Below are 27,516 nucleotides of genomic sequence, written 5' to 3'. Positions count from 1 at the left end.
GCTTTGATGCTCTGAAGACACACCTCTGGCCCATCTGGGTACATTTTTCCAGTTTATAGATGGCATATAGCTTAGGAACATCTCTGAGAGCCATAAAGACTCAGGTATATGGAACCGCTGTCTATTTCCCTTGGGAATAGTAAAACAGGTCCACCTGCAAGATAGCATTACAATTAATGGTGCCATTGACTGGCCAAACTTCTCCATTGCCCACTTTATATTGGGACCACACTGTGTTACAAAAGATTAGACTTTTACCTTTGAGGGACTCAGGGTCAAATTTCTCCCAGTTGGTATGTACCCCAAAGGGTTGTGCCCCAGTTGCACAACTGAGTTGTAGTTCTGGATTGTGCAAGCAATCAAGATGGTATCTGAGCCATTGTGTGTCAGGCAGAGACACCCCACCCAGGACACAGATGAAGAATCACTGGTTAACTGATGAAAGGATGCCAGGGAAATTGCCGAACTCCATCTTTTACCTGTTTAAACTTTTTCCTGAATTCCAAACCCCTTTCTACATTTTTTCCTCCTTATAAAAAAAGGCTGGCTTGAAATGAAATGTAAGACAGTCTTTTAGGGTAAGTGAGCCACCATCTCTTAGATCGCTGGCCATTGAATAAAGTGCCCATAGGGATTCAATCCCTGACTGTACTTACTGGTTCTGGTGGTGACAGGCAGCACGAATACCGACTTTCCTGGTTTCAAAATTTCATTAGCGCTAACTTCAAGAAAACTAAATTCTGTTATCAGCAATTTGAATACTACTAAGCTGTTAAATTGATGTGTGAATATCTTTTTTTTTGTAAAGAATATTTGGATATACTGTCTTTTTTTGCAACAAGATGTAACACATCTATATTTCAGGGACTGAAATGCATACTAGGTAAACTGCTGTGGATAAGATGACTCTATGTACATACAATGTTTGAATAAAGGCAAGGAAAATAAAAAACCTTTGACTTTGGAATTTTTTGCAGGCATTCTGCAAAGGCTCACTGATCTTGGAACACTTGGATGTCTCTTATTGCCCCCAGCTATCAGATGAGTTTATTACAGCACTGGCCATTTACTGCATTAACCTCACATCTCTCAACATTGCTGGCTGTCCAAAGGTATGAGTAGAAGCTACAGCTCAAAATGTTGAACTGAAGCACTGTCAAAGAAGTCAGGCAAGGTAGTAGTCAGGCGTGGACTCACCACAGAACTTATTTTTCTTTGCCATGTCTGAGGTACCCATTACACTTTTTCTTCTTTCCCAAAATTGGAAACAGATTTATGGTTTCATTTATGTTAAAGTAGAATTTTCAAAAAGTTAAAGACAATGCTCACACAAATACAAAAATGTGTCAAAGATTTATTTAATTGATCAATGAGAGAACCAACAAAATGGTAAAGCCAGTTCATAGGGCATTTGGTTGAACTCAGCACTTACAGGAACTGAAGGAATAATGTTGAAACATGATTATTGATTTAGATCCAAAATTGGTTAATGACTTATAAGATAATAAATCTATAACCTTGGAGTTCTAATTTCTACTGTGCCAAAATAAAGTTTCCTAGACAAAAATATAACAAGTTATAACACACAACTTCCCTTAGTTTGGGCCCTACTAGTAAATAGCATGTCAAACAAAAGCATAATTCCATATAGAATTCCTCAGGTGAGCATGTTAACATTCCAGGATGACTTCAAGTGTTTGACAATTTCTCTTGGCATCCATTTATAAAAGAAATATATGTATTCATTGTAAGATATTTGGACTACATATAAAAACATAAAGAAGAGAGTAAACACTCATTGTCACATCACCTTCCAGACAACCATTGTTTGTATTTTATAATTATTTTGCAGAATTTTTTTCTAGGTACAAAGAGGTTAGAATTATAGAAGGTTTGTGTTTTGTCTTCTTCTTTTTTTTTAGAATAGAATCATATTTTCCAAAATACATTGTAACCTACTTTTTTTAAATCTTAATATACTATGGACATATCTCTATGTCAAGAAATATAGATTTGTGCTTCTGGATTAATATGGCAGTCTGAATATACACACAGAATTTTGTTCCTTCTTGGAATGCTACCATTACTGCAGAAGAAGGGTGAGGAGAAAAGACAAGAGCAACAAAATTTGGTAGCTTGAAAAGAGATGGACTTCTTTAGCAGACCAGAGACAGCTTTGAATCCTAAGTCAATAGTAGAGAAAACTGAGGATAAAATTGACTTAGACTACAGTCTTCAAGCTTGACAGCACAGTGTGCCTCTGGAGCTGAGTTAAGAGGGTGGCTAACAAAGAACTTATATTTATGACCCATGGACATGAACTAAGTGGGGGGGAATGCTGGTGGGAGGTAGGTGCAGGGCAGAGGGGGATGAAGGTGAGAAAAAATGGGACAACTATAATGGCATAATCAATAAAATACACTTAAAAAAGAGGGTGGCTAAAATAAAGGAGATAGGTTAAAAGTTCTGGAGAAATAAATAGATCCTCAGATCTCTTCCCACACTCCACACCTCTGGACAACTGCACCTCCCCACCCTCAACAGAAGACTGGAGATTTACTTGCTAGAGTCAGATTTATCAACCTTGGCATTACTGATATTTTGGATGAGATAGTTCTTTGTAGTGGATGGTGGTTCTATGTACTGTAGTATGTTTAACAGCACCCTTGCCCTCTGCCCATTGTATGACAGTATCACCCAGCTGCCCCCTACCACCTACAGTCATGACAATAAAAAATGTCTCCAGATATTGCTCAATGTTCTCTACTATCTGCTCTGCAGATAGCAAAACAGAGGGTCACTGGTCTGGGAGACATCCTGTATAATAGCTGGGGTACAAAGTGAGAATGGAAATTAAGTGACTAAATGCTGAATTTAGAGACACTCAAGCACTTTTTCAACACAGCATCGAGAAACTGACTGACAGATCTTTTCCTTCAGGCAGGAGATCAGACATCTCTTTTCTGGGGGCTCTGACTAGCCCAGGACAAAAGACCAAAAAATACTGACATTTGAAGTTTTCCCAACAACTAACCCAATTAGACCATTGAAGCTTAAAATAGAGAAAGCCCACCTCATCCACTCAGACCCTGAAGTTAGTTTGGAGCACTCCACTATTAATCAAAAGCAGAGAGCCAAGAATTAGACATAAGAGAAAGTCTCTAAAGTGGATAAAGACCATAACAAATTTGACAGGAAAAAGTTGGTGGAAACAAAATATGCAGAGAAAAGAAAACTAAAAAAATCTTTTGAAAGAAAAATCCTCAGAAATTGCAAGATTAGCAACATTGTTATCTTGTATTTTATATACTGGTGGACTTCTCTTTACTAAAGCATTATCCAAACTCTCAAGATGCCCTGCATTCTAGCTAATCTAAAAATTTATTTATTTATTTATTTAATTTTTAAAGATTAACTTCTTCTTTTTTTAAAGATTTTATTTATTTTTTAGAGAGGGAAGGGAGGGAGAAAGAGAGAGAGAGAGAAACATCAATGTGTGGTTGCTGGGGGCCATGGCCTGCAACCCAGGCATGTGCCCTGACTGGGAATCGAACCTGTGATGCTTTGGTTCGCAGCCCGCATTCAATCCACTGAGCTACACCAGCCAGAGTGCTAATCTAAAAATTTAGTTTTTCAGCTATTTAATTTGTGGGGTCAGTGGATTAAGAGCGTGATGCTAGAACGTCCGAATTCCTCCATAGTTAAGGAGAAAGAGGAGGTGGTGGGGGGAAAAGATGTGGTAAATCATGACAAAATTAACCTAAAGAGTACACAGCAAAATTCTTTTTATTTAAAAATGTACTTGTTTCAAACTACAGAAACCAGATGTCTTTCTGGTTGGCATCATCTGGTTCTAGAAGTGAGTGGGGTCAAGAAATTCAGCACACTAGCAGCACTGACCACGGACCCTCAGCAGCCTGAGCAGTCACAGCTCACAGGGGGCAGTTTCTCCACACATGGACATGTGGACACATGGGCTACTGGGAACCTCACTAGCTGTGAAGTGGGTGCCAGTGGAGACTGGGTATTTTAGTGGCTCTACCAGTTAGGGAGGAAAGTAGAAGAATGGGAAAAGGAAAGATCCCAGTGAGAACAGGAACTGAGGCAGAGGATTTTTGTTTATTTGTTTGGGTTTTTGATAAAGAAAAACAGGAGATTCTGTCTATAAACTGTACCATGGACACCATCCTGCAACCTAGAAACTAAGGACAATGTTGCACAAATAAGATATTGTGAGGTGAATCACTCTACACCAAAGATCTAGGGTGACAAAAAAGGAGTAGATTATTTCAGAACCTCAGTGTAAGGGAGAAGGGTTTAACTTGACCATCTATGCAAGTCAAATGAGTATCCTGATTTAGAAATTGTGGTGACCATAATTTGGGCCAATCTGAAAACTCCTCACCTGAAACCATAAAGCTGTGGTCCAGTCTAATATACTCCACCTATATTTCTTTGATGAGCCATAAAACACTTTAGTGTACGGCTCATCATTCTAGACTATGTTTCCCAAAAGCCCATGGGTCAATCATGAATGGCCACCTTATACATCTGGAAGGTCAGCTCTTCCTTGCAACTAGCTTACCTCCTGGATCACTAAGTAGTACTCTGACCTCTATCCTACCCAGAGCTAAAACAGGAATAACATCTCTGTTCAACAGGACTCAAATGAGAATCTTGCATTTGGGAGTTACAAATGTAGCCAGGCATCTCTACCTGTAGTTCCCAACCCCCATAAATCCTGACAGCATCAACTTAGTTATGGAATATCTTGAGCTTCTGACCTATAGGAAGTGATGGGCTCCTTTTCAGCTCCCCTAGGATCAATGGAGGCTAGTGCTCTGAACTCCACCTGAACTGGACTTTTCTATGACCTCATTTTCTTTTTTGTCCTCTACAATTCTGAGGGATTTTTTCTTTTCCAATGACATCAGATCCTCAGAGACTCACAAGCATGGCAAGAATGTCTGAAGGCATTTTGTGAGAATCAGTTGTACCGTTAAAAACCTTGGTCCTGAGCATGTCCTGGAAAAAGGGCATACTTAGACAATGACATCTATTTTTCCAAACTCAAAAAGTATACATTTCAAATTAAAGGGTTTTTCTGCATAATTCTCTCAACTTTATGTTTAAAACAAAACTCAAGTCTCATGGCATATTTTAGAATGTTCAAACATTTAAAGTAAGAAATTAAATTCAGTTGAAAAAAAATTCCTTTGGAGAGAGCAATCCAGTTGATTCTGTAGTAAGTCTCAGTTCAGCCATAAATTCAAAAGCTAGATCTTGAGTAAGTGAAATAATCTAAGAAGTGGAGTTGAATTACTTCTGCAAAACATCTGGGCAAACTTCCAAGATGTTGGAACACTCAGGAGAATTTCTCAGAGTGAGATTCCTGTAGTCTCTGTGGTTTCTGCTCTTCTTTCTCCCCTGCCTGCAAACTGTCAGTCTCACTTCCTTGACCTTTCCCAGAACCGTGTTACTTCACATGCAACCCATCAGCAATGTCCCAGCCCCTTCTATTAATAATCTAACCCTGTCTACAGGTTAACTTCAGGAGATACATAAATATTTTAGTTTTGTAACATGTGCTGCTATAATAATATTACTGCAGCATTTAATAAGATACTTAACTTGATGTGACAGGTATTACAAACGAAATTTTCATGAAGTTTCCCTTTCAAACAAGAGCTCTCTAAAAGATCACAAATTCTGTTGGTGTCACTTGAAACATACATTTTAGTGGCCTGAAAACAGTTAAATCACTAACTTGACCTATAGATCTACTGACAGTGGAACTCAAGAATTAAAGATTTTAGCCATAGCCATAGTTGATATACTTAAGTGATTAATGCTTGTGGGAAGCTGTTATTCCAGGAACTGGAATATATGACCTAAGGGACTCCAGGAGGTTAAGAAGCAATTCAACCTTTGTGTCCCAGGGCATCAGCTGATGGCATCTGAGCCTTTTTTAATTACTTTATTGTTGTTCAATTACAGTTGTCTGCATTTTCTCTCCCCAACCCCAGCCAAACCCACCTCCCTTGCCCTTGGTTTTGTCCATGTGTCTTTTATAGTAGTTCCTAAAAACCCTTCCCCCACTGTCCCCTCCCCCCTCCCATCTGGCTATTGTTAGATTGTTCTTAATTTCATTGTCTCTGGTTATATTTTGTTTACATTTTTCTTTTGTTGATTATATTCCAGTTAAAGATGAGATCATATGGTATTTGTCCCTCACTGCCTGGCTTATTTCACTTAGCATATGCTCTCCAGTTCTATCCATGCTGTCACAAAAGGAAGGAACTCCTTCTTTCTCTCTGCTGTGTAGAATTCCATTGTGTAAATGTACCACAGTTTTTTGATCCACTCATTTGCTGATGGGCATTTAGGTTGCTTTCAGCACTTGACTATTGTAAGTTGTGCTGCTGTGAACATTGGGGTGCATAGGTTCTTTTGGATTGGTGTTTCTTAGATAAATGTCTATTGTTAAAATTACCCAATCTATGTTATTTTGCTATAGCAGCCCAAAATGACTAGTAAACTATTCTTCCCTGAGATGAAGTTCATCAAAATAATCAGTAATTATTTTGGCTGTGTGTTCAGATTACTGACTCAGCAATGGAAGTATTATCAGCAAAATGCCATTACCTGCACATTTTGGATACTTCTGGGTGTGTTCTGCTTACTGACCAAATGCTTGAGAACCTTCAGATAGGCTGCAGACAACTCCGGATCCTTAAGATGCAATACTGCAGACACATTTCCAAGTAAGTATGCACCTGAATATGAAAAGTTTTGAGAACTACTTTCTGAGAAAACAGAATATGTGACTATGGCATTCATAATACATAGTGCCTTTCAGACTTAGGGAGTTTCACTTTTTTTTCCCCAATCAAAGTCAACATTTTGAGCTGAACCAAGAGAAGCTCTCATCTAAAATCATCTCTGTGGTTTTATATCCCTTCCTTGACCTTGCATCTGCAAGGTCCAAATGATCACTAGCTCTTCTTCTACTTATCTCTCAAAATCTTTCCATTCACTTAATCTCCCCTATGGGTTTAGAAAATACTCGGATTAAACCAACTTCCAATTAAGTATAAATTACTAACAGTTATCCTAAACCCCATCATTCCCAAAGCTATTTGTTTGATAGGTGCTATTCATTTAACTAAGGATTTCCTATACCATCTAGAGTTCAGAGTAGGGTATTCTGACTTGACTATTATGGGCCAAATGCCTGTTCCCTCAATTTGCAAAATGTTTCCAATGAAATAACAGTTGGTTCAATAAGCAATCTATAAAGAAAGAAGGTCTAGGGTGTCTATCCTGTAAGTTTTTAAATAGAAAGTAGCTATCTGCTCCATTGTTTAGTTTTTTTCCTGTTGACTGAGAGTAAAAAATGTGCAAGTATTTTAACTGACCTGATGAAGTGACCTGTGGAGCATTCAAAATGAGAAATCTTGACCAGTCCCTTGAAATCAGATTCTTTTCTGCAGGCTGGCAAAATAAATAATATTATCAAAGTATAAAGTGCATAATGTGCATAATCGAAGCATGTAGATTTCTCCGAGAACTTTTTCAATTAAGCAACCCTGGCATGAACTGAACCATGAAAACTGGTCCCTTGAGGCCTGAGGAAGAAAATGGTTTATGATCCAAGGCTATGTATTAAAATGAAATGAAAATGAAACAAAAACTACAACTTGTAAAATAGGTACTCCCTCTGAGCCCAGGCCTGCAGGGAGAGAGGGAAGAAGAGCAGTGACTCAACCCTTCCTGATAGGTATGGAGAGGACTGACATGGATATAGGTCCTGGGAGTCTCTGTCAACCTTCTCCTATCATTAAACAGCCAAATTTGGGCAGATGGCAGTGAATGAATAACATATTACACAAAGGAGTTAAGCCTGTAATCCTGTGATTGTATTTTGCCAATCACTCTTTGGGAGGTAATATTTTGAACTTTTAATAAGTGGGATTTTTAAGAAAGATTTTATGTATTTATTTTTAGAGAAAGAGGAAGGGAGAAAGAAAGAGGAGAGAAACATGCATGTGTGTGAGAGATACATCAATTAATTGTCTCTCAGAGGCACAACCCAGGCATGTATCCTACCTAGGAATCAAACCAGTGACCTTTAGGTTTGTAGACCAGTGCCCAATCCACTGAGCCACACAAGCCAGGGCATAAGTGGGATTTTTAACTAGAATGAATGGATACTTTCTGGCAAGGGTCTGTCTGAATCTAATCATGCTACATACGGTATGTTAAAGTATGATAAATATGGTGTTTAGTCAAGAAGACCCTAGATCTCTAGTACTATCCAAATCCTGCCTTGGATTCCTCACTCCTTATCACAAGGTCACTAGAAAAGAAATATGCAAAGAAAATAAAACAAGGTAAATTAAGATTTTACTACTAGCTGGGCTTAGCCCCCAAAACATAATCAAAACTCTAGTTAACTAGCTGGATCTATGGAAAATTCCTTTCCTTAAGCCAAAAGACCCCTTTTGTTTTCTACCACCAAGCCTGGCTGTTCCTATTACCAAGAGATTTGGCCCTAATGCGTAGGGGGGAAGCTGACTTATCTGCCCATCTCAATGCCTAAAGAGGCCAAACACCTTAGTCTTCCTTATAGCTCCACCCCTACTAGGTTCCAGCAGGAAAGGCCTAGAATTCTCAGTCTCTGTCTTTGTTTAATGATGGAGAAGGGCAGTCCCCACAGCAGAATGGCTTGGAGAGTCCCTGCATTTGGACTAGTAAGGCTCCACAAGCAAGTGTCTTGACTTCCAACATCTAGGACAGGGTGCTGTTTGTCAGTCAAGGAGCTCCCAAGATACCTGGGCCTCAAAACTTTGGTTAGATAAGTGGTAAGGCCTGGCCACATGCAGCTGTTTGGAGTCAGCTCTAGGGTCTCTGCAGCAGCTTCCTTCTCCACTTAAATCCTTGGGTGGAATTGGAAAAGCTGCAAGAATCAAGGTCATGATGATGTCTAGTCCCACACCTATTTTCACTCTAAAAGAGCAGTTGTTTGCCCTTACCAGAGCCATGCAGATCCCTCAACTGCAGGGACTTTGTTTTGTCTGGGTGAAACCAAACATTTGGTAGTTGTGATAGACGTTTTTCTTACTTGGGAAGAGGTTTAATGACACTAATTCACAAAGTAACGGACCCCACACATTCAGTTCCATTTGAACCTGAAAACATCTTATGATGTAGTCCTTACAATCTAATTACAGAACTCAGAAGAAACTGGTCTATGGACAAATTCCCCCATACTCAGTGGAGTCTGAAAATACTGCACCAGCCTTGTAAATCAAAGAGGTTTGCTCAGCCCACCCTTTCTGGCCAGGGGAGTAGCAAACTGTTGGTCAATGAGCAAATTGGCTGTATCTCTTTGCAAGAGAGCTCCCAGCATGAGATTGGCTGTCATTCTGCCAACCCCAGAGCCTGAAGGGATCCCAGAAGTGATTTCAGAAGCCCCATGTGGAGGAACAATAAAGTCTCCTTTAATTCAAGGAGGAAGAAGTAACAACTATGATCATAAACATGACAAGAAAATCTAGCTGTTTACATTTGAAGATGCTGTATACAGCCAGCCTTTCAACCTATAACTCCCAAGCAAGAAAGACAATGATGAAGGAAAACATAGTGGGAGAGAGGGAAAAAGACCCAAAGGTCCCTGCAACCCTGGAGCGTCTGAACCACAGAGAGGTAGAAGAGCAATTAAGTCTATAATTAGCAAAGAGGAAAGGGACCTTTCTGACATTTTTGTGTTGAGCCCAAAACATTTAACTCTAGAGAGATCAGCAGAGAAGGTCTTGGTGGCCTTCAGAATTTCCAAAGCAGTAAAGAGATTCCTTGGAGGCCTTCTTTAGCAGTTGTTGGCAGCATAAATTATTACCTACGTACCCTGAAAGCACTGTGTTGCTAAGAAAAAAAAACTCTTAAGAGCTCTCCTCTCTAGTTATGGAAAGGTCTTTGTGGAAAGGCCTTTGGGATCTGGAGCTACTGACTTGTATCATTAGTATGAACAAATATCATTGAACAATTATTATTTGCCATGTACTGCACTAAATCCCATTTTGTTTATTATCCCATCTAATCCTCACAAGTACCCTATCACCATAAAAATGAGTAAAGAAACTGGTTTAAAAGGTTAAATTGGTTTAAAAAGGTCACACAAATAGAAGGCACAACCATACTTTGTACATAGGTCTTAATCATTACTATGCTGCTTTTTTTTTTTTTGCCATTAGATTCATGATTCTCAAGCTTTTTTAAAAAACTAAATTTATTGGGATGACACTGGTTAATAACATAAAATTCAAGTGTATAATTCTATAATACATCATCTGTATATTGCATTGTGTGCTCACCACTTACTCAAGCTTTTTAAAGCTCTAACATTCATTGGACTTGATCAATAAGGGTAGGTTAGGCATGCACTCAACATACTTGTTGATGCATAAATAAAAGGGGCAGCTGATTATGAGCAGGCTCTAGTATTGACTCCAAATGCTCCCTCCACCCTTGTTTATGTCTACTGTAGAAACCAGAAGGAAATGTGAATGAGGGCAAGCAATGTTACTGCAGGGGAAACCCTGAATCCACTTTAACATACAAAAACAGAAAATCACTTACAAATTTCAGTATGTCATTATTAACCATCTAATGTGATACTTCACTACTGTTTGTAACATATCATGCTCGAAAATCACGGTTCTTTATGATGAAACCTCTCTCACCAGGTTAAATGAATAATGATGATTAACCATTGTAGTAGACTTGTTCAATTCCCAAATCATCTCATACGAGGTTTTGGAGTCACTTAGGCCAAGTTAGAGTGGAAGGCAGTCAACAGATTCTACATGTACTCTATGAAACTTAGAACACACGGTGATTCCTAAGTATACATTTTCTTTTCAATATTTCCTAGCTCCCATGTATAACCATACTAAAGCACCAAGAAGAGAGGGAGGAAGCGGGGAAGAAAGAAGAAGGGAGAAAGGGAGAGAGGGCAGGAGAGAGAGATGTTACTGACATTCAGTTTCTACATTTTCAAGTTTCCTGATACTTTTCAAAGTGCATGTGTGCAAACACACTGCTACACAGGATACAACTCAGAGAAACTTGCCAGAAGTCAACATGCTAGTCTTTCCTTTTGCCCAAGTCTCAGGAGTCAGTCCATGTGAGGATGCCAAAGGTCTTAGTAAGGTGGTGAGAACAGGTAGTTCATGGGCTAAGGCTTTTCTGAAGGGTGGAGAGGAAGAGGACTAGTCTATACTAGCATACAAATTCCAGATTTGCTGCAGGACAGTTTCAGATTTTCAATTTTTCCCCAGGACCACCCTTGCTGTGAAATCACAGAAGACTGAGACAGGCCCTAGAGACACTCTACACTGGAGGAAGCCTTAACCTCCTGGCATTTGAGACTGGGGGGAAGAACTGTCTGAGCCATGATCCTTTGCTCCTCTCCCATCTACAGGCATCACCTCCTATAGTGAGGGAGTCAGCCCTCTGATGCTTAATTTCACTGAATCTGACTGTGGGTAGAATGGAGAGCAGTGCATAGGTAAGGGAGGCCTGGAGCCAAGAAATAAACAAATTCAAGAAAAGTGTGTCCCATTGGATACTTCAATATGCAGTTCATTTTGATTCCATCCCATCACATTGCATTTGATAAGTGGTCTTCCCATTCATTCCCTATTTTTCTTATCTATATTGAGTCAAAATCCCTCATTTTCTTTTCTTGTTATTTTCTCAAATGCCAGCTGGTACACTGATACAGATGGGCTCCTAGAACACTCACCTAGTGGGGGAAAGCCTGTACAAGGGCCACCCTCCAGATAATAATTCCATTTTGGGGGAGGGGTCCTTCCAAGGTTCTTGGCTCATAGCTCCCCAAACCCTTGGGATTTCCTGAGTAATAAGAGCAAAGGGAACATTTCTTACCATATTTGGTCTCTGGTCCTCAGTTCTTGAAATCATTTCAGAGCCACAAAGGTGAAATGGGTGTCTCATTATTCAGAACGAGACTGTGTCCACAACAACTAGGTTTATGTTAATAAACATAAGGATAGGGGCTTGTTGTGTAGGGAACCAACCATGAAGAAAGGAGTGGAACTTTCAGCCCAATACCCTGCTTTCCAGGGAGGGAAGAGGGGCTGGAGGTTGAATCAGTAACCAATGGCTGGCTCTGGCTGGCATAGCTCAGTGGACTGAGCTCGGGCTGGGAACCAAAGCATCGCAGGTTTGATTCCCAGTCAGGGCACATGCCTGGGTTGCAGGCCACAGCCCCCAGCAACCGCACATTGATGTCTCTCTCTCTCTCTCTCTCTCTCTCTCTCTCTCTCTCTCTCTCGTTCTCCCTCCCTTCCCTCTCTAAAAATAAATAAATAATCTTAAAAAAAATAACCAATGATTAATTAGTTTAATCAATTATGCTTGTGTAAAGATGTCTTCACAAAACTCCAAAAGGACAGAGTATAGAGAGCTTCTGGGTTGGTGAATGAATGGGGATTTGGGGAGAGGGGGATGATTGAAGATAACATGAAAGCTCTGTGCTTTTTCCCCATACCTTTCCCAATGCATCTCTTACATCTGGCTCTTCCTGAGTTATATCCTCTGTTAACAGTGGTCCCCAACCTTTTTGGCACCAGGGACCAGTTTAGTGGAGGATGGGAGGTAGGGTAGGGAAGTGGTACAGAAGGCAGAGCTTAGGCGAGCTTTGCTTGTGGCCTGGTTCCTAATAGGTTGTGGACCAGTGGTTAGGTACCTTTGCTCTATAATAAGCTGGTGATCCAGTAAGTAAAGTTTCTCTGAGTTCTGTGAGAAGCTCTGGGAAATTAACTGAACCCAAGGAGGGTGTTATTGGAAACTCTGATCTATCCAGCCAGACAGTCAACAGCCCAGGTGACAACCTGGACTTGTAATTGGCATCCAGAGTAAAGGGTGGTCTTGTGGGACTGAGCCCTTAACCTGTGGAATCTGATGCTATCTCTGGGTAGAGAGTGTTAGAATTGAGTTGAATGGTGGGACACCCAGCTTGGTATCTGAGAATTGCTTGGTAGTATGTGGGAACCCGCCCACTAACACACATACCCCCATGTTAGAATTGGGATCCAGAACAACTTTTACATGTTCTCTTTGCTTTCTTCCTCCTAAGACAGTAATAGTATTTTTAATCATTTTGGTCACAGATACCTTTGAGAATTTGATAAAAGTCATAAACCGTCTCCTCAGATACAAATTGTGTGGGAGTTCACAGACCTCCCTTAAGTTCATACATGTATCCAACAGAGATCTGCAGACTTTGGGTTCAGAGCTCCTGTTCAGGTGCATGGTTAGCCTTCACAGGTTGGCTGGGTAGGGTACTCCTTTAACTAAGACACTGGAAATACCAGATGGCTCCCTAAAGAGCACTATAAAGTTGCCCTCAGTATTCCCACTCCATGCAATTTCTTTACTCAGTCACTGTGTCTGTTAATCTCTGAACTGGCTGAACTGGAGGGCTACTGAGCTATTTCAGCCTTGGGATCCTAATTATTAGCACAATTACCAACACCCTCATCCTCACCAAGGCAAGAAAGCTATGAAAAGTGAATTCAACTCCTGCCAGTGAGTTCTTTGACTCCCAATTTGGTCTAGTTTGAAAATTAGAATTCTGCACTAGTGATTACTTCTGCATGTAGCTAACGCTAATCACTGTTACTACAGGGAGGCAGCTGAGAAAATGTCATCTATAGTTCAGCAGCAGGAATATAGCCCTAATGATCCTCCACTTTGGTTTGGCTATGATTGTGAAGGCAAGCCCCTAAGAGAGCAACAGGATACAGCACCACTTACAGATACAGAGGCGACAGTGAAAGAGTCGACATACAATAGTGAAGAGGAAATAGTATGACCTTCAACTAAAGCAGGAGGAACAAAAAAATCAAGAACTGGGCAACTTCATTTGATGCAAGTATTTTTATTAGCTGGATCTTGATGGTGTAAACAGCAGCAAATCATCTGATTGTTATTCCAACTACAAACGTTTCTAAATACATCATTAGTTCTTCTGTCTAATCATGATTTAATTTTATTATTTTATTTTGTTCTTTTTTATTTTATTATTTAAAAAAATCCTCACCCAAGGATATATTTATTGATATTTTTTTAAGAGAGAGAGAAGGGGGAGTAGCAGGGGAGTGGGGAAAGAGAGAGAGGGACTTCCACATGAGAGAGAAACATCAGTCAATTGCCTCCCATGCGCTCCCCAACTGGGGATCGAACCCACAACCTAAGTATGTGACCTGACCAGGAATCAAACTAACAACCTTTTTGGTACACAACACAATGCTCCAACCAACTTAGCAACCCAGCCAGGACTAATAATCATGATTTTTAAAAAGCCAAATTAAGCCCTGGCTGGCGTAGCTCAGTGGATTGAATGTGGGCTGCGAACCAAAGTGTTGCAGGTTTGATTCCCAGTCAGGGTACATGCCTGGGTTGCAGGCCATGACCCCCAGCAACTGCACATTGATGTTTCTCTTTCCCTTTCTTTCTCCCTCCCTTCCCTCTCTAAAAAAATAAATAAATAAAATCTTTAAAAAAAAGCCAAATTAAGTACTGCTACTATATAAATTTTCCACGTAAATTTACTTTAAACCAATAGTTTTATTTTAAGATTTTTTTTATTTATTCATTTTTAGAGAGGGAAGGGAGGGAAATAGAGAGAGAGAGATAGAGAGAGAGAGAGACATCAATGTGCGGTTGCTGGGGGTTCTGGCCTGCAACCCAGGCATGTACCCTGGCTGGGAATAGAACCTGGGACACTTTGGTTCCCAGCCCGTGCTCAATCCACTGAGCTACGCCAACCAGGGCTGAAACCAATAGTTTTGAGATGATCAAACCCATGGTTACATTTATATAAAACAACCATGAGAGATGTGATGTTTTTGACAAGGGATTTAGAAGTTTCTCTTTAGAAAAGAAAGCAGAGATGGCCTTATAAGGCAGAGTAAGTGTCTGAGCCAGGGCAAATGACTTTAAGGATCTGTGAAGCATTATTATAAAGGATATAAACATACATTTTTAAAGGAAACAAGGCTTTATTGTGAGTTCCAAATACTTAACAAGAGACAAAAACACTTCTATTTCCTCTGTGACTTATCTTTTAAATGGAGTTAATCACTCTTTTTGTATCTTCTGAACAGAAAATCTAGGTGTACTCTTGACCTACAGACTTGTGAACTGATACATGGGTACTACTTTAAGTCATTAAGTTTGTGGTAATTTGTTACAGAATAATAAAACTAATACAATAGCTAGTACAAATTTTGAATCCCCCCACCCCACAAGACAGTTCACCAGTGCTCATCTACTTCGATGATTTGTTATAATTTGTCATTTTCAACATTTACATGAAACTAGTATTTGCATTTTTGTAGCCCTGGATCTACTATTCATTGTTAAAATTATAAATTACAACTCAAGCCATCCTTAGTCCTGCAGTTTCAGGGACTGAAACCAGCTTTGACTTCTAAAACTTACAGTGCCTTTTGGGGCATCAGCCTTAATCCATTTTTCAGGTTTGTTTCCTTGATTCATGAGCCCTGAAACACAAAAAGCATAAAGTTATATCTTGAGTGACAACAGCAATATTTAACTACTTAGATCCTAATAATGCACCTCTAAAACTGAAAACACTTTGGAACAGCACAAAATTTTGGTAAAGATATAATTGGGAAGGAGTTACAAAGAGGTTACCTGGGCTTGTTCCTTCCTTTCATCTCAGAACTTTAAAAGGGAAGCTAATCTTCCCTCTTGTATACAGGTCTTGTATTTCTTTGCATACAGGTTTTAAAAAGAGCTTTATTTAAGCACAATTGACAAAATAAACATTTAAAGTATTTAAAGTATGCAATGTAGTAAGTTTTGGCATATGTAAAAAAATCTGTGAAACCATGTCTTCAATCAAGATAATGAACATGTTCATCATACCTACAAGTTTCCTGGTGCCCCTCTGTAATCTTCCCCTCCTGTGCCTTCTCTTGGTACACATCTCTGATGCTCTGTTGCTTAATTCTGTACTTAAGAACTCAGTCAGTCTGAACTGAGAGTTGTGAATATACCATCTCAATTCGTCATATAAATTTTCTTTGTTGAATCCAAGTACACAAATCAGTCATGAAAGGCAAGGACCTACATTCAAGAATACTCTATCCAGCAAAGCTTTCATTTAGATTACAAGGGCAGATAAAGTGTTTCCCAGATAAGGTCAAATTAAAGGAGTTCATCATCACCAAGCCCTTAGTATATGAAATGTTAAAGGGACTCATCTAAGAAATTGAAAATCAAAAACTATGAACACTAAAATAACAACAAGCTCGCGTCAACAACTGAACCTAAAAAAAAGAAAACCAATGAAAACAAAAATAAGCAAACACCTAGAACATGAACAGAATCAGAGAAATGGACATCACATGGAGAGTTTTCAGTGGGGAAGGGGAGGGGAAGAACAGGGGAGGAAAGGTACAGGGAATAAGAAGCGTAATTGGTAGGCAATAAATAGATGGGGAGAGCTTAAGAATGGTATAGGAAACGGAGAATTCAAAGAACTTATATGTACAACCTGGGGCATGAACCAGGGCGGGGGGGAATGCTGGAGGGTTGTGGGGTGCAGGGCAGAGGGGAGATAAAGGGGGAAAAATTGGGAAAACTGTAATAGCATAATCAACAAAATATAACTAAAAAAGTAGGACTGCAAAGTTTGAGATGAGCTTCTCTCTGTATCCTCAATCCCTAACCCTATAACAGACTTTGTTTTTATTTACATTTGGTCCAGAGGGATGATTCTGGTGCAGCAGATGCACTTCAGTGCATCATCATAGTTGGAGGATTCCCTCTTTTACATTATAAACTCTACTGACCATTCACTATGGAAAGCACTATGCTCGGTATTTTAGGGAGAATTCAAAACATGTAAAAACATATGCTAATACCCTCAAAAACCTTAGCAGCTGGGTAGGAAATCACAGACTTATGAAACAACATGAATATAATTATTCTGAAATCTTACTTTAATACACATATTTCACAAACAAAAACTCTAATGCCACACACAATTCCATAACCATAACCAATATTTTAATGTCAACATTCTCTGTTCACAGCCTTGACAAAAAATGCAAGCCAAGATACCTTGACAACAAATTTTACTGACAAGAAAATATTTCTGAGCTAGTTTTAAGAGTGTCTATCATTGTATTTTCTCTCAATTAACTGGAATAACAAAGATGATCACACTCTAGGTTTTCAGCACATATACAATTAATCAGTTTTTCTCAAGAAATATTCTTGGAGAGAGTTTATCTTTCTCAAATATTCTATGTCAAATCCCATCCACTGAACTTTTCATTTCAGGTACTAGAGTTTTCATTTCTACCTCTAGAAATTCAATTTTGATCTTTTTTAATATTTTACATGTCTTAACTTTATTCCAACATATACAAAATACAGTTATAGAAACTTTCACTTTCCTACTCTAATACTAATGTCTGTGTTTGTTCTGGGTGGGTTTCAATTGACATTTTCTTCACTGTGGGTCATGTTTTCTTGCCTCTGCATGTCTGATAATCTTTGATTGGATGCCAGACATTGTGAATTTCATTTTGCTGGGAGCTGAATATTTTTGCATTCCTGTAAATCTTTAGCTTGGTTCAGGGATGCATTTCAGTTACTTGGAAACAGTTTAAGCCTTTCATCTCTTGCTTTTATAATTTGTTAGGCAGTTCTGGAGGAGTGCTCCATCTAGAGCTGATTGTGTCCAACTACTAAGTCCCTTACCCAACACTCCATGAATTACAATTTTTTTTTCACTCTGGCAAAGAGCACAGACACTATTCCTGGACCTGTGTGAGCACCACATTCTATTCCCTCTGGCATTTTGTCCTATGAACTCTAGCTATCTTGGTTTCTGTGGATTCTCACCACAGTCTCCTCCATTCAGGGAGTATGCTGGTTTCTACATTAGATCCCTCTCTCTCTGTCCTTACTACAGCCTGGAGACTCTTGAGGCTGTTAGTTAGCGGGGGATTATTTTGTTTCCCATCTCTCAGTGATCACTTTCATTACCTATTGCCTATTGTCTTGGAAACTGTTTTTCATATATTTTGTCTGTTTAAAAAACTTTGGTGTTGTTGTTTTAGATAGAAGGGTAAATTAGTCCTTTTTACTCTTCTTCTTATCTAGTAGTCTTCATTGTTTCTTTCCTTTTCCCCCTCTTTCCATTTTCCCTCCATCATGCTGTCACTTTCTTTCTCTAACTTATTTTGAAATAATTAAGGACTCACAAGAAGTTGCAAAAAATAGGACTTCTGGCCAAGATGGAGGCATAGGCAGATATGCAGTGCCTCCTTGCACAACCAAAAGAAGGATAACAACAAATTCAAAAACAAAAAAACAGAACTTCCAGAAAATAGAACTGTATGGAAGTCCAACAACCCAGGAGTTAAAGAAGAAGCATTTATGCAGACCAGTAGGAGAGGTGGACCTGGCAGCTGGGGTCTGGAGGACTTGCAGCAAGGCAGCAGCTGAAGGACTATGGTGGATGGTCCCATATTTGTGTGAGGATAAACTGGGGGGAACAACTGGGAAGACAGACCATGAAACCCAGGGTTCTAGTGCAGGAAAATAAAGCCTCAAAACCTCTGACTGAAAAACCTGTGGGAGTTGTGCCAGTGGGAGAAACTCCCAGCCTCACAGGAGAGTTTTGTTGGAGATCCACAGTGTCCAAGAACTTACACAAACCTTCCCACCTGGGAATCAGCACCAGAAGGGCCCAATTTGCTTGTGGGTAGCAGGGAAAGTGACTGAAAGCTAGCTAAGAGTCAAGCAAGCAGCATTGTTCCCTCTTGGACCCTTCCCCCACATACAGCACCACAATGCAATGATGTGGGTATTACCCTGGCAATACCTAAGGCTCTGCCCCTTACAATATAACAAGTGTGCTGAGACAAAGAAATTTGGCCCAAATGAAAGAACAGATCAAAACTCCATAAACAGAACTAAGTGGTGAAGAGATAGCCAACCTGTCAGATGCAGATTTCAAAACACTGGTAATCAGGATGCTCACAGAAATGGTTGAGTGTGGTTGCAAAATAGAGGAAAAAGTGAAGGCTATGCTAAGTGAAATAAAGGAAAATGTACAAAGAACCAACAGCGATGGGAAGGAAACTAGGACTCAAATCAACCGTTTGGAATAGAAGAAAGAAACATTCAACCAGAACAGAATGAAAAAACAAGAATTCAAAAAAAATGAGGAGAGGCTCAGGAACCTTCAGGACAACTTTAAATGCTCCAGCACCCAAATCATAGGGGTGCCAGAAGGAGAAGAGGAAGAGCAAGAAATTGAAAACCTATTTGAACAAATAATGAAGAACTTCCCCAATCTGGCAAAGGAACTAGACTTTCAGGAAGTCCAGGAAGCTCAGAGAGTCCCAAAGGAGTTGGACCCAAGGAAGCACACACTAAGGCACATTATAATTACATTAGCCAAGATTAAAATGAAGGAGAGAATCCTAGAAGCAGCAAGACATAAGGAGATAGTTACCTACAAAGGAGTGCCCATAAGACTGTCAGCTGACTTCTCAAAAGAGACCTTGCAGGCAAGAAGGGGCTGGAAAGAAGTATTCCAACTCATGAAAGGCAAGGACCTACATCTACAATCACTCTATCCAGCAAAGCTATCATTTAGAATGGAATGGTGGATAAAGTGCTTTCCAGATAAGATCAAGTTAAAGGAGTTATCATCACCAAGCCCTTATTATATGAAATGTTAAAGAGACTTATTTAAAGAGAAGAAGATAAAAAATATGAACAGTGCCATGGCTGGTGTGGCTCAACAGCTTGAGCGCTGGCCTGTGGACCAAGGGATCACCGGTTGGGGGCATGTGAGAGGCAACCATACATTGATGTTTCTCTCCCTCTCTTTCTCCCTTCCCCTGTCTCCAAAAATAAATGAATAAGAATCTTTAAAAAGATATGACCAGTAAAATAACAAACTCACAACTATCAACAACCAAATCCTAAAAACAAAAATTAAAACAAACTAAGCAAACAACTAGAACAGGAACAGAATCATAGAAATGGAGATCACTTGGAGGGTTATCGGCAGGGAGGGGGAGGGGGATAATGGGGGAAAAGGTATAGGAAGTAAGAAGTATAAATGGTAGGTACAAAATAGACAGGGGGAGATTAAGAATCATATGGGAAATGGAGAAGCCAAGGAACTTATATGTATGGCCCATGAACAAGAAATGAGGGTGGGGGGGAATGCAGGTATGGAGTGCAGGGCAGAGGGGAATAAAGGGGGGGGGGAAATGGGACAACTGTAATAAAATAATCAATAAAATATATTTTAAAAAAAGAAGTTGCAAAAATACTATAAAGAAGTCCTGTGTACCTATTACCCAGTTTGCCCAATGGTGACATCTTATATAACTATAGTACATATTCAAAACCAGGTAATTAGTTGGCAAAGTATAATTATTTAGACTACTAACCTTAGTCATATTTCATCATTTTGCATACTCACTTTTTTGTATGTTTTGAATATACTTTTATGACATTTTATCACATGTATAGATTCATATAACCATCATTATAATCAAGATACTATCACTGCAAAAGAGTCCCTTTGATATCTCTTTATAGTCTTATCCTCCTTCTTCCCTAACCTTTGGCAACTACTTATCTGTTCTCCATTTCTATAATTTTATCATTTCAAGAATTTATGTAAATGGAATCATACAGTATGCAACATTTTGAGACTGACTTTTTACTCAGCATCATTCCCTTAAGTTTTATCCAAATTGTATGTATTAATAGATTGTTCCTTTTTATCATTGAATAGTATTCCAGTGTAAGAACATACCACAGTTTGTGTAACCATTTATAGGTAGAAGGATAGTTCTATGACTGAAGGATATTTCAGTCATTTTCAGTGTGGGGTATTACAAATAAAGCTATGAATATTTGTGTAGAGTTTTAAAAAAAATTTTAATCCTCACCTGAGGACATGCTTATTGATTTCAGAGAGAGGGGAAGGGCAGGAGAAAGAAAGGGAGAGAAATATAAATTGGTTGCTTGTCATACACACCCTGACTAGGGACAAACCCAGGCATAGGCCCTGACTGGGAATTGAACCTGCAACCTTTCAGTTTACAGAATAATGCCCCAACCAATTGAACCACACCAGCCAGGGCTGTGTAAAGGTTTATATGTGAACATGAAGTGTCATTTTTTTCCAAGATAAATGGCTAGGACTTTAACTGCTGGGGAACATGGTAGTTTAATTTTAAACTTAAATTTAAAATTTAGGTAGTTTATAACCTATATTTTAACAAACTGTCAGACTGAATGCTAGGGTAGCTGTATCATTTTACCTTCCCAGTGACAATGCAGAGGAGGTCCAATCTCTTCACATCCTTGCCAGCATTTGGTATCATTAGTATTTTTCATTTTAGCCTTTCTACTAGGTAGATAGTATCCTCTTCTGGTGTTAATTTGCACTTCACTAAATCTAGTGATACTGAACATGTTTTTGTGTTTTTATTTGTCATCATATATCTTCTGTGGTTGTGTTGTGTTTTAAATCTTACACGATTACACACTTTTATGTGCATAAATCAATTTTAGTTCACTACTGGGAAGAGTTCATTCGGGGTATGATTTAGCTGTACTTCAGTGTTTCTTGAATGATCAGAATAAATACAAAACCAAAAACAAACAAAGAAAAAAAAACCCAGGCATTACAAACAGAATTCAAATCCCCTATGATTGGAGCCTACACCTTGGTTTCTAGTCTAGCTGTCAGCCAGCTATAGCTAAATTTAGTCTGAGGGCTGTTTTTATGTTCTAGGAGATAAGAATGACTTTACTTTTTTAAAAAGTTATAAACAAAAACAAAAACAAAAAAATATGCAACAGAAACCTTATGTAGCCTTTAAAGTCTAACATATTTACTATCTGGCCTTACATATAATGTTTGTAGATGAGTAGAAACAAAACCTTTTTTTTTTTTGGTAAACATTAACAAAATTGATGTTTAATGATCTATGATACTCCCAGAATCTTACACTTTCCCAAATGATGGGGAAACAAAAACACTATAAAAGCATAAATGACTGATGGCAATTCCTACATTAAATCCCTGTTAAAGTATTTTTAAACAGCCATGACTCTATAGCATTCTTCATTCTGTTACTAAATTTCTTCTAAGTCATCCTGAAATACATCTGTATGACTGACAAATCCATGTGCTATAAGCTTGGAGAAACCAAAACTTCAATGTTAAAAAACAAAACAAAACACAAAACCCCCAAACAAACAAAAATCCCTGTATTTCTGAGTCATATCAAAGACTATAGACTTTTGTCCTTTTTGGAGAGAAAACAGTGTCTTTAGATCTTAAAAGTGCTATCCTGTGGGATTAGTCACATTTCAACGTCTTTTCTAACCAATGAACCAGTTTGCCACCATAAATCACAATGCCATAAATTTATCACTCTCCAAATTAAAAACAAGCTGAATGAGAACTCTTGTCCATTTTGGTTTATTATGATCCCCAATAAATGCTTCACATATCCAGTTTGACTAAAATAAAGTAAAACCAGTAGCACCGCCTTCCCTACTATGACTATGATAAACAACAACCATTTGGTTAGCCATATACTTTATCTCTAATACTCTCTAAACACCTAAATTGGGTAGTTTTAAGAGAAAAGGACTTTGGACCAAATGCATTTTGAGGCTTAGAGAATGGCTTTATATTCCACAGTGATGTTTCACACTTAGATTGATGAACAAAATCTAAAACCTAATAGAGAAGTCAACTTTTTCCTGGAAATATCTTACCTAAGCCATTCACCATCTGTTGAATTTGCCATATAAGAATAGACAAAAGTTAGAACCAAGGATCTCAAAAGAATTGGAAAGTGCACCCAAAAGAATACACACATGCACATTTTTTCATTAGGTAAATATTTCAGCCTGAAAGAATCCCAGGCTTTCTTTTGGCCTCAGGATAGCTCTTAATACTTGTAAATTACATTCAGAATCACACCACATAAACTTTAGTTTATCAGTGACAGCAACAGCAAGAAAAACCATTTAGCAGGAAATCAAATAAAATTATAGAACTGAAACATCAAATCCTGTGGGAATCCTGAGCCCTTGGGACTAAATTTTATGGAATGGCTTCTTGCAGAAATCATGCAGAAGTCATGCTACAGATACAATCCAGACCTCTTAGCAGAGAGGGTATTTCTATTGCTATGCTTCATAGGCTCTGTAAGAAAGACCCAGATGAGCTCAGCTGCCTATAATTGACACCCAACATTTCCCATTGAATGGGTCAGGCAGTGAGTCATGTAGATGTGAGTCTCAGATATGAACCCTGCAGGCCAGCTCTGTGGTGTGAGGGCTCCGAAAAGGAATACACAATGGCCTCTGCCAGCACTTCTGTCTGGAAGAAAGCTGCCCTCCACCTCTCAACCTCATGCTGGACAATTCAGTTCTTCTCTGTATGTCTCTGATGCCTTTCAATCTGCTGTCCCCATGCTGGAGCTCAGAGGGAATGAATCCACATAAGTCTGTGTGCAGACCCTTTAAGAAGAACTGCCTGGGATTCCAGAAGTTTCTGTCTTCTACATTCTCAATCCCTGGCTTTCACAGCGTGAAGTTATGAAGACTGCTCTTCCTGGCACTGGAGTCCTGGGCCGGGGAGCCTGGAGTGGGGCTAAGACTCCTTGTTCCTCAGATATTCTCCTGATTTTCACCCACTACACATGGGTGTGGCGCCAGCCCATTCCATGTCTCCACCCCTCCTACCAGTCTGGATGTATTTTTTTCTTTAATTCCATAGTTGTAGGAATTCCCTTCAGCTTGATTTCTGACAGCTCTGAATGATGGTTGTTCTATAGCTTAGTTCTTCTCTGTAAGTTTCTGTAAATTGATGTTGTGTGAGGAGGCAAGCCACATTTACCTATACTGCCATCTTGATCAGAAGTCCAAAATTGCTTTGTCTTTATTTGAGGTCCTTATCACTCTAATGGATTTTATCTAACATCACTGACAAACTACCTGGGGCCAGCTTCATAGGATATCATTTGCTGCTCTACAAAAGAATTCTGATCAGGAGCTAGAATCTTGCAGTATGAACAGGAAATGAAATTCATTCTGCAATTCGTGACTTCCTGGTTTAGGAAGCAGGGTCTAGAATATAAGACATAATAACAAATAACTCCCAAAAAGAACAAGTTAGGCTGTGAAGCTTCATAATAACTGAGTTAAGCATGTATCTTCCCCATAGCATCCACTTATTTATTTTATCTGTCAAAATTTGTTGAAGGAGCCCTGACTGGTGTGGCTCCGTGGGTTGGACATCATCCCCAAAACCGAAATGTTGCCAGTTCAATTCCCAGTCAGGACAGATGCCTGGGTTGTGGGCCAGATGCCCTGTCAGGGGTGTGTGAGAGGCAACTGATTGATGTTTCTTTTGCACATCAATGTTTTTCTCCCTCTTTCTTTCTCTTTTCCTCTCCCTAAAAATAAAATAAATAAAATATTTAGAAAAAGAATTAAAAGTATTTGTTGAAGGCTTATTTTTATGTTGAATTCAACCTAGACCACTGTGGAGTCCAGGCCACTAAACTTTCTTCCGTATTTACTGTAGTACTCTGCTGCTATTTAAATTTTTCTTTTCCCACTATTTTCTTGTCTAATCTTGCCCCACTCAACATTTAGTGATCTTTCTAATATACAGATCTGTCTATGTGAAGCCCAGATTAAAACCTTTCAGTGGCTTTGCAATGTACTTAGTATGAAATCCAAATCAGTCCTATGTGATCTGACTGCATCCCAAACTCTCTAGTCCCCTTTTATGTCACTTTCCCCCTTACTCTCTATTGTCTAGCTATATTAGACTTCTCTCACTTCCTCACAGTGCTAGTCTAATTTAGATGTGTCACCAACATGGTCTCACAGTAGCATGTAAAAGACTTTGTTATAACATTTTTCAACTTTATTGTGTTCACTGGTTGGTTTGTCTTGCCTCACTAGAATGTAAGCTCCTCAGATGGCAGATGGACCATACTCTATGATCATTGCACTCTGAGTTTCTCATAGTGTGAGTCAATAAATGCTTGTTGAGTGACTGACTGACCAAATGAAGGAAAATATAGAGGACAGTAGGAGGAAGAGCTAGACAATGGAATGATAATGTTTGTTTTTAAATATATTAATTTTGAAGTGGTAATGGTTTGGTAGAATAGAAATGGGCTAGAAATTAATAAAGAGATCATGTTGCAGATACCAATTTTATCCAATGATAGAACTAGTAAGTGTTCTTAAATGATTTAATGAGGTCATTGTTTCAATGGCTTAAGTGATCAGAATGGAGTTTTAAAACTGAATTAAAACAAAATCTAAATTTCAGAAAGGCATATGATTTTATGAGTAACAGAATGAAAAGTTACAAAATAACTTTAATTTATAATTCAAACTTTCTTAACATATGTAAAATAATTTAATTACACTATTATTTGGAGCATTATTAAACAAATTTGTATTATCTTTAGATTACTGGGGCCAAAAGAAGGTAATTCTGTTGGATCCTTATCAAACTCAAGACATCAGATCACAGGAAGTTGAGTCTTACCAAATTTAATACACTTTAATTTTTATCACATAAGAGTTGCCCATTTAGTACTGAGAGCATATAGGTGTTATTTTTATTACTATTATGCTTTTTATTAATATTCTATGATTTTTAACAGATTGCTTTCTTAACATATAAAATGAATATTTAAAACTGAAGTTTGGTCTCATGAGGACACCCCACAGCCACTGCCACCACCTCCACCGCCACCACCACCACCACACATACTTTCTTTTTCTAGACATTAGTCCATGGATAACGCTATAGTATACATGCATGTACACACTTTAATTTCAGTGTCCTTCTTGGTGCTGGTAAAATTTAAAGGAAAACCTCACCAGCATTAATTATTTTTAGTATGTATATGTATTATCTATTCAATAAATATTTTTAAAAGTAGTATCAAGCTCTGGCTGGCGTAGCTCAGTGGATTGAGCGCAGGCCGCAAACCAAAGTGTCGCAGGTTCGATTCCCAGTCAGGGTACATGCCTGGGTTGTAGGCCATGACCCCCAGCAACCGCACATTGATGTTTCTCTCTCTCTCTATCTCCCTCCCTTCCCTCTCTAAAAATAAATAAATAAAATCTTTTAAAAAAAAAGTAGTATCAATAATCAATACAGCCAGAGGTAATTAGGAAAAATGTACAAAGCTATTCACATTTCTACGGTTGAAATTCTACTATACTAAGAGAGCAAGTTCTCAATGTGCATAATACCAAATTCCTATTTATTCTAATCATACAAAGTTAACTTTAAATCTTGCACTGTATGTATTTAGTTGATTTTTAAGTCCAAGAATTAGAAAGCATTTGTGTCAGAAAAAAACAATTTTTAATGATTTTTAAAATTTTAAATTGGGGTAAAAAAACACACTAATAAAATTTATCATCTTAACCACTTTTAAGTTTCCAGGTTAGTAGTGGTAAGGATATTTACACTGTGTGCAACAGATCTCCAGAACTTTTTTATCTTGTAAAACTGAAACTCTATACACACTGTATATGGGTATACACTCCTCATTTTCCTCTCCTCCTTCTTTCTGTTGTTTTGAATCTGACTACTTTAGATATCTCACATAAGTGGAATCGTACAGTTTATCTTTTCATGACTGGCTGAATTCACTTAGCATAATGTCCTCAAGGTTCATTCACATTGTAACATGCAACAGGCCTTTCTTTCTTTCCAATGATGAAAAACACTCCACTGTATGTAGTATATACCACATTTACCTATTCATCCATCAATAGACATATGGGTTGCTTCTGCCTCTTGGCTATAGTGAATAGTGCTGCTATGAGCATGGGTGTGCAAATATCTCTTCAAGATAAGAAAATGTTTTAAATCAATTGTATCCAATGATATGACTAAAGAGTATTTAAAACAAAATGTCTGCATTGTGTTAGTGATAAGCAGTTGGATGAAGAAAGTGCCAAACACCAAAATATGATAATGGAAAAGAACAAAAGAATAAAACTGCAACTAAGCATAACATATTTCTAATTTTGTATGGATAATGACTATTCATCTTAAATAGCAAAATATAACCTCCTTACCAGTAATTATTACACCACCATCTTTATGAGTTTCAGCCATCTCTTGAACATGAACTTCTGAGTTCACATCAACTTCTTTTCCTGATAACTGTAAATGAGCTTGAAGAGAAGACGCAACCTTGACAAGAATAGAGCCTGTAATAAGTTTATAGAGAGCTTATTAATGCAAAGAAATCAAAAGCACCAGAGTCTACTACAAAAATGAATGATTGGGTAGCACTGCTCCTGATACACTGTCTTTATTCCTTTGTATATTTTCTTAAA

General features: G+C 38.5%; 2 protein-coding genes across 2 annotated transcripts in view; one reads left to right on the top strand and one right to left on the bottom strand.

Moving 5' to 3' along the window:
- The window catches only part of FBXL13 (F-box and leucine rich repeat protein 13), a 275,894-nt gene extending 261,994 nt beyond the window's left edge, over nucleotides 1-13,900 (top strand). Inside the window, exons 19-21 of the mRNA XM_045827260.1 lie at nucleotides 978-1,112; nucleotides 6,601-6,764; nucleotides 13,714-13,900. Of these exons, the coding sequence (XP_045683216.1) occupies nucleotides 978-1,112; nucleotides 6,601-6,764; nucleotides 13,714-13,900 (486 nt within the window). The remainder of the gene's footprint in view (nucleotides 1-977; nucleotides 1,113-6,600; nucleotides 6,765-13,713) is intronic.
- A 1,169-nt stretch (nucleotides 13,901-15,069) lies between these two features.
- FAM185A (family with sequence similarity 185 member A) overlaps nucleotides 15,070-27,516 on the bottom strand; it is a 65,036-nt gene continuing 52,589 nt past the window's right edge. The window contains exons 7-8 of the mRNA XM_045828411.1: nucleotides 27,253-27,387; nucleotides 15,070-15,593 (exon numbers count right to left, since the gene is read on the bottom strand). Coding sequence (XP_045684367.1) covers nucleotides 15,481-15,593; nucleotides 27,253-27,387 — 248 coding nt within the window. The 3' untranslated portion in view covers nucleotides 15,070-15,480. The remainder of the gene's footprint in view (nucleotides 15,594-27,252; nucleotides 27,388-27,516) is intronic.

This window comes from Phyllostomus hastatus, unplaced genomic scaffold (assembly GCF_019186645.2).
Source record: "Phyllostomus hastatus isolate PE091 unplaced genomic scaffold, TTU_PhHast_1.1 phas_scaffold_78, whole genome shotgun sequence".
Classification (NCBI taxonomy): Eukaryota; Metazoa; Chordata; class Mammalia; order Chiroptera; family Phyllostomidae; genus Phyllostomus; species Phyllostomus hastatus.
This window is presented reverse-complemented; position numbering and strand designations above follow the sequence as displayed.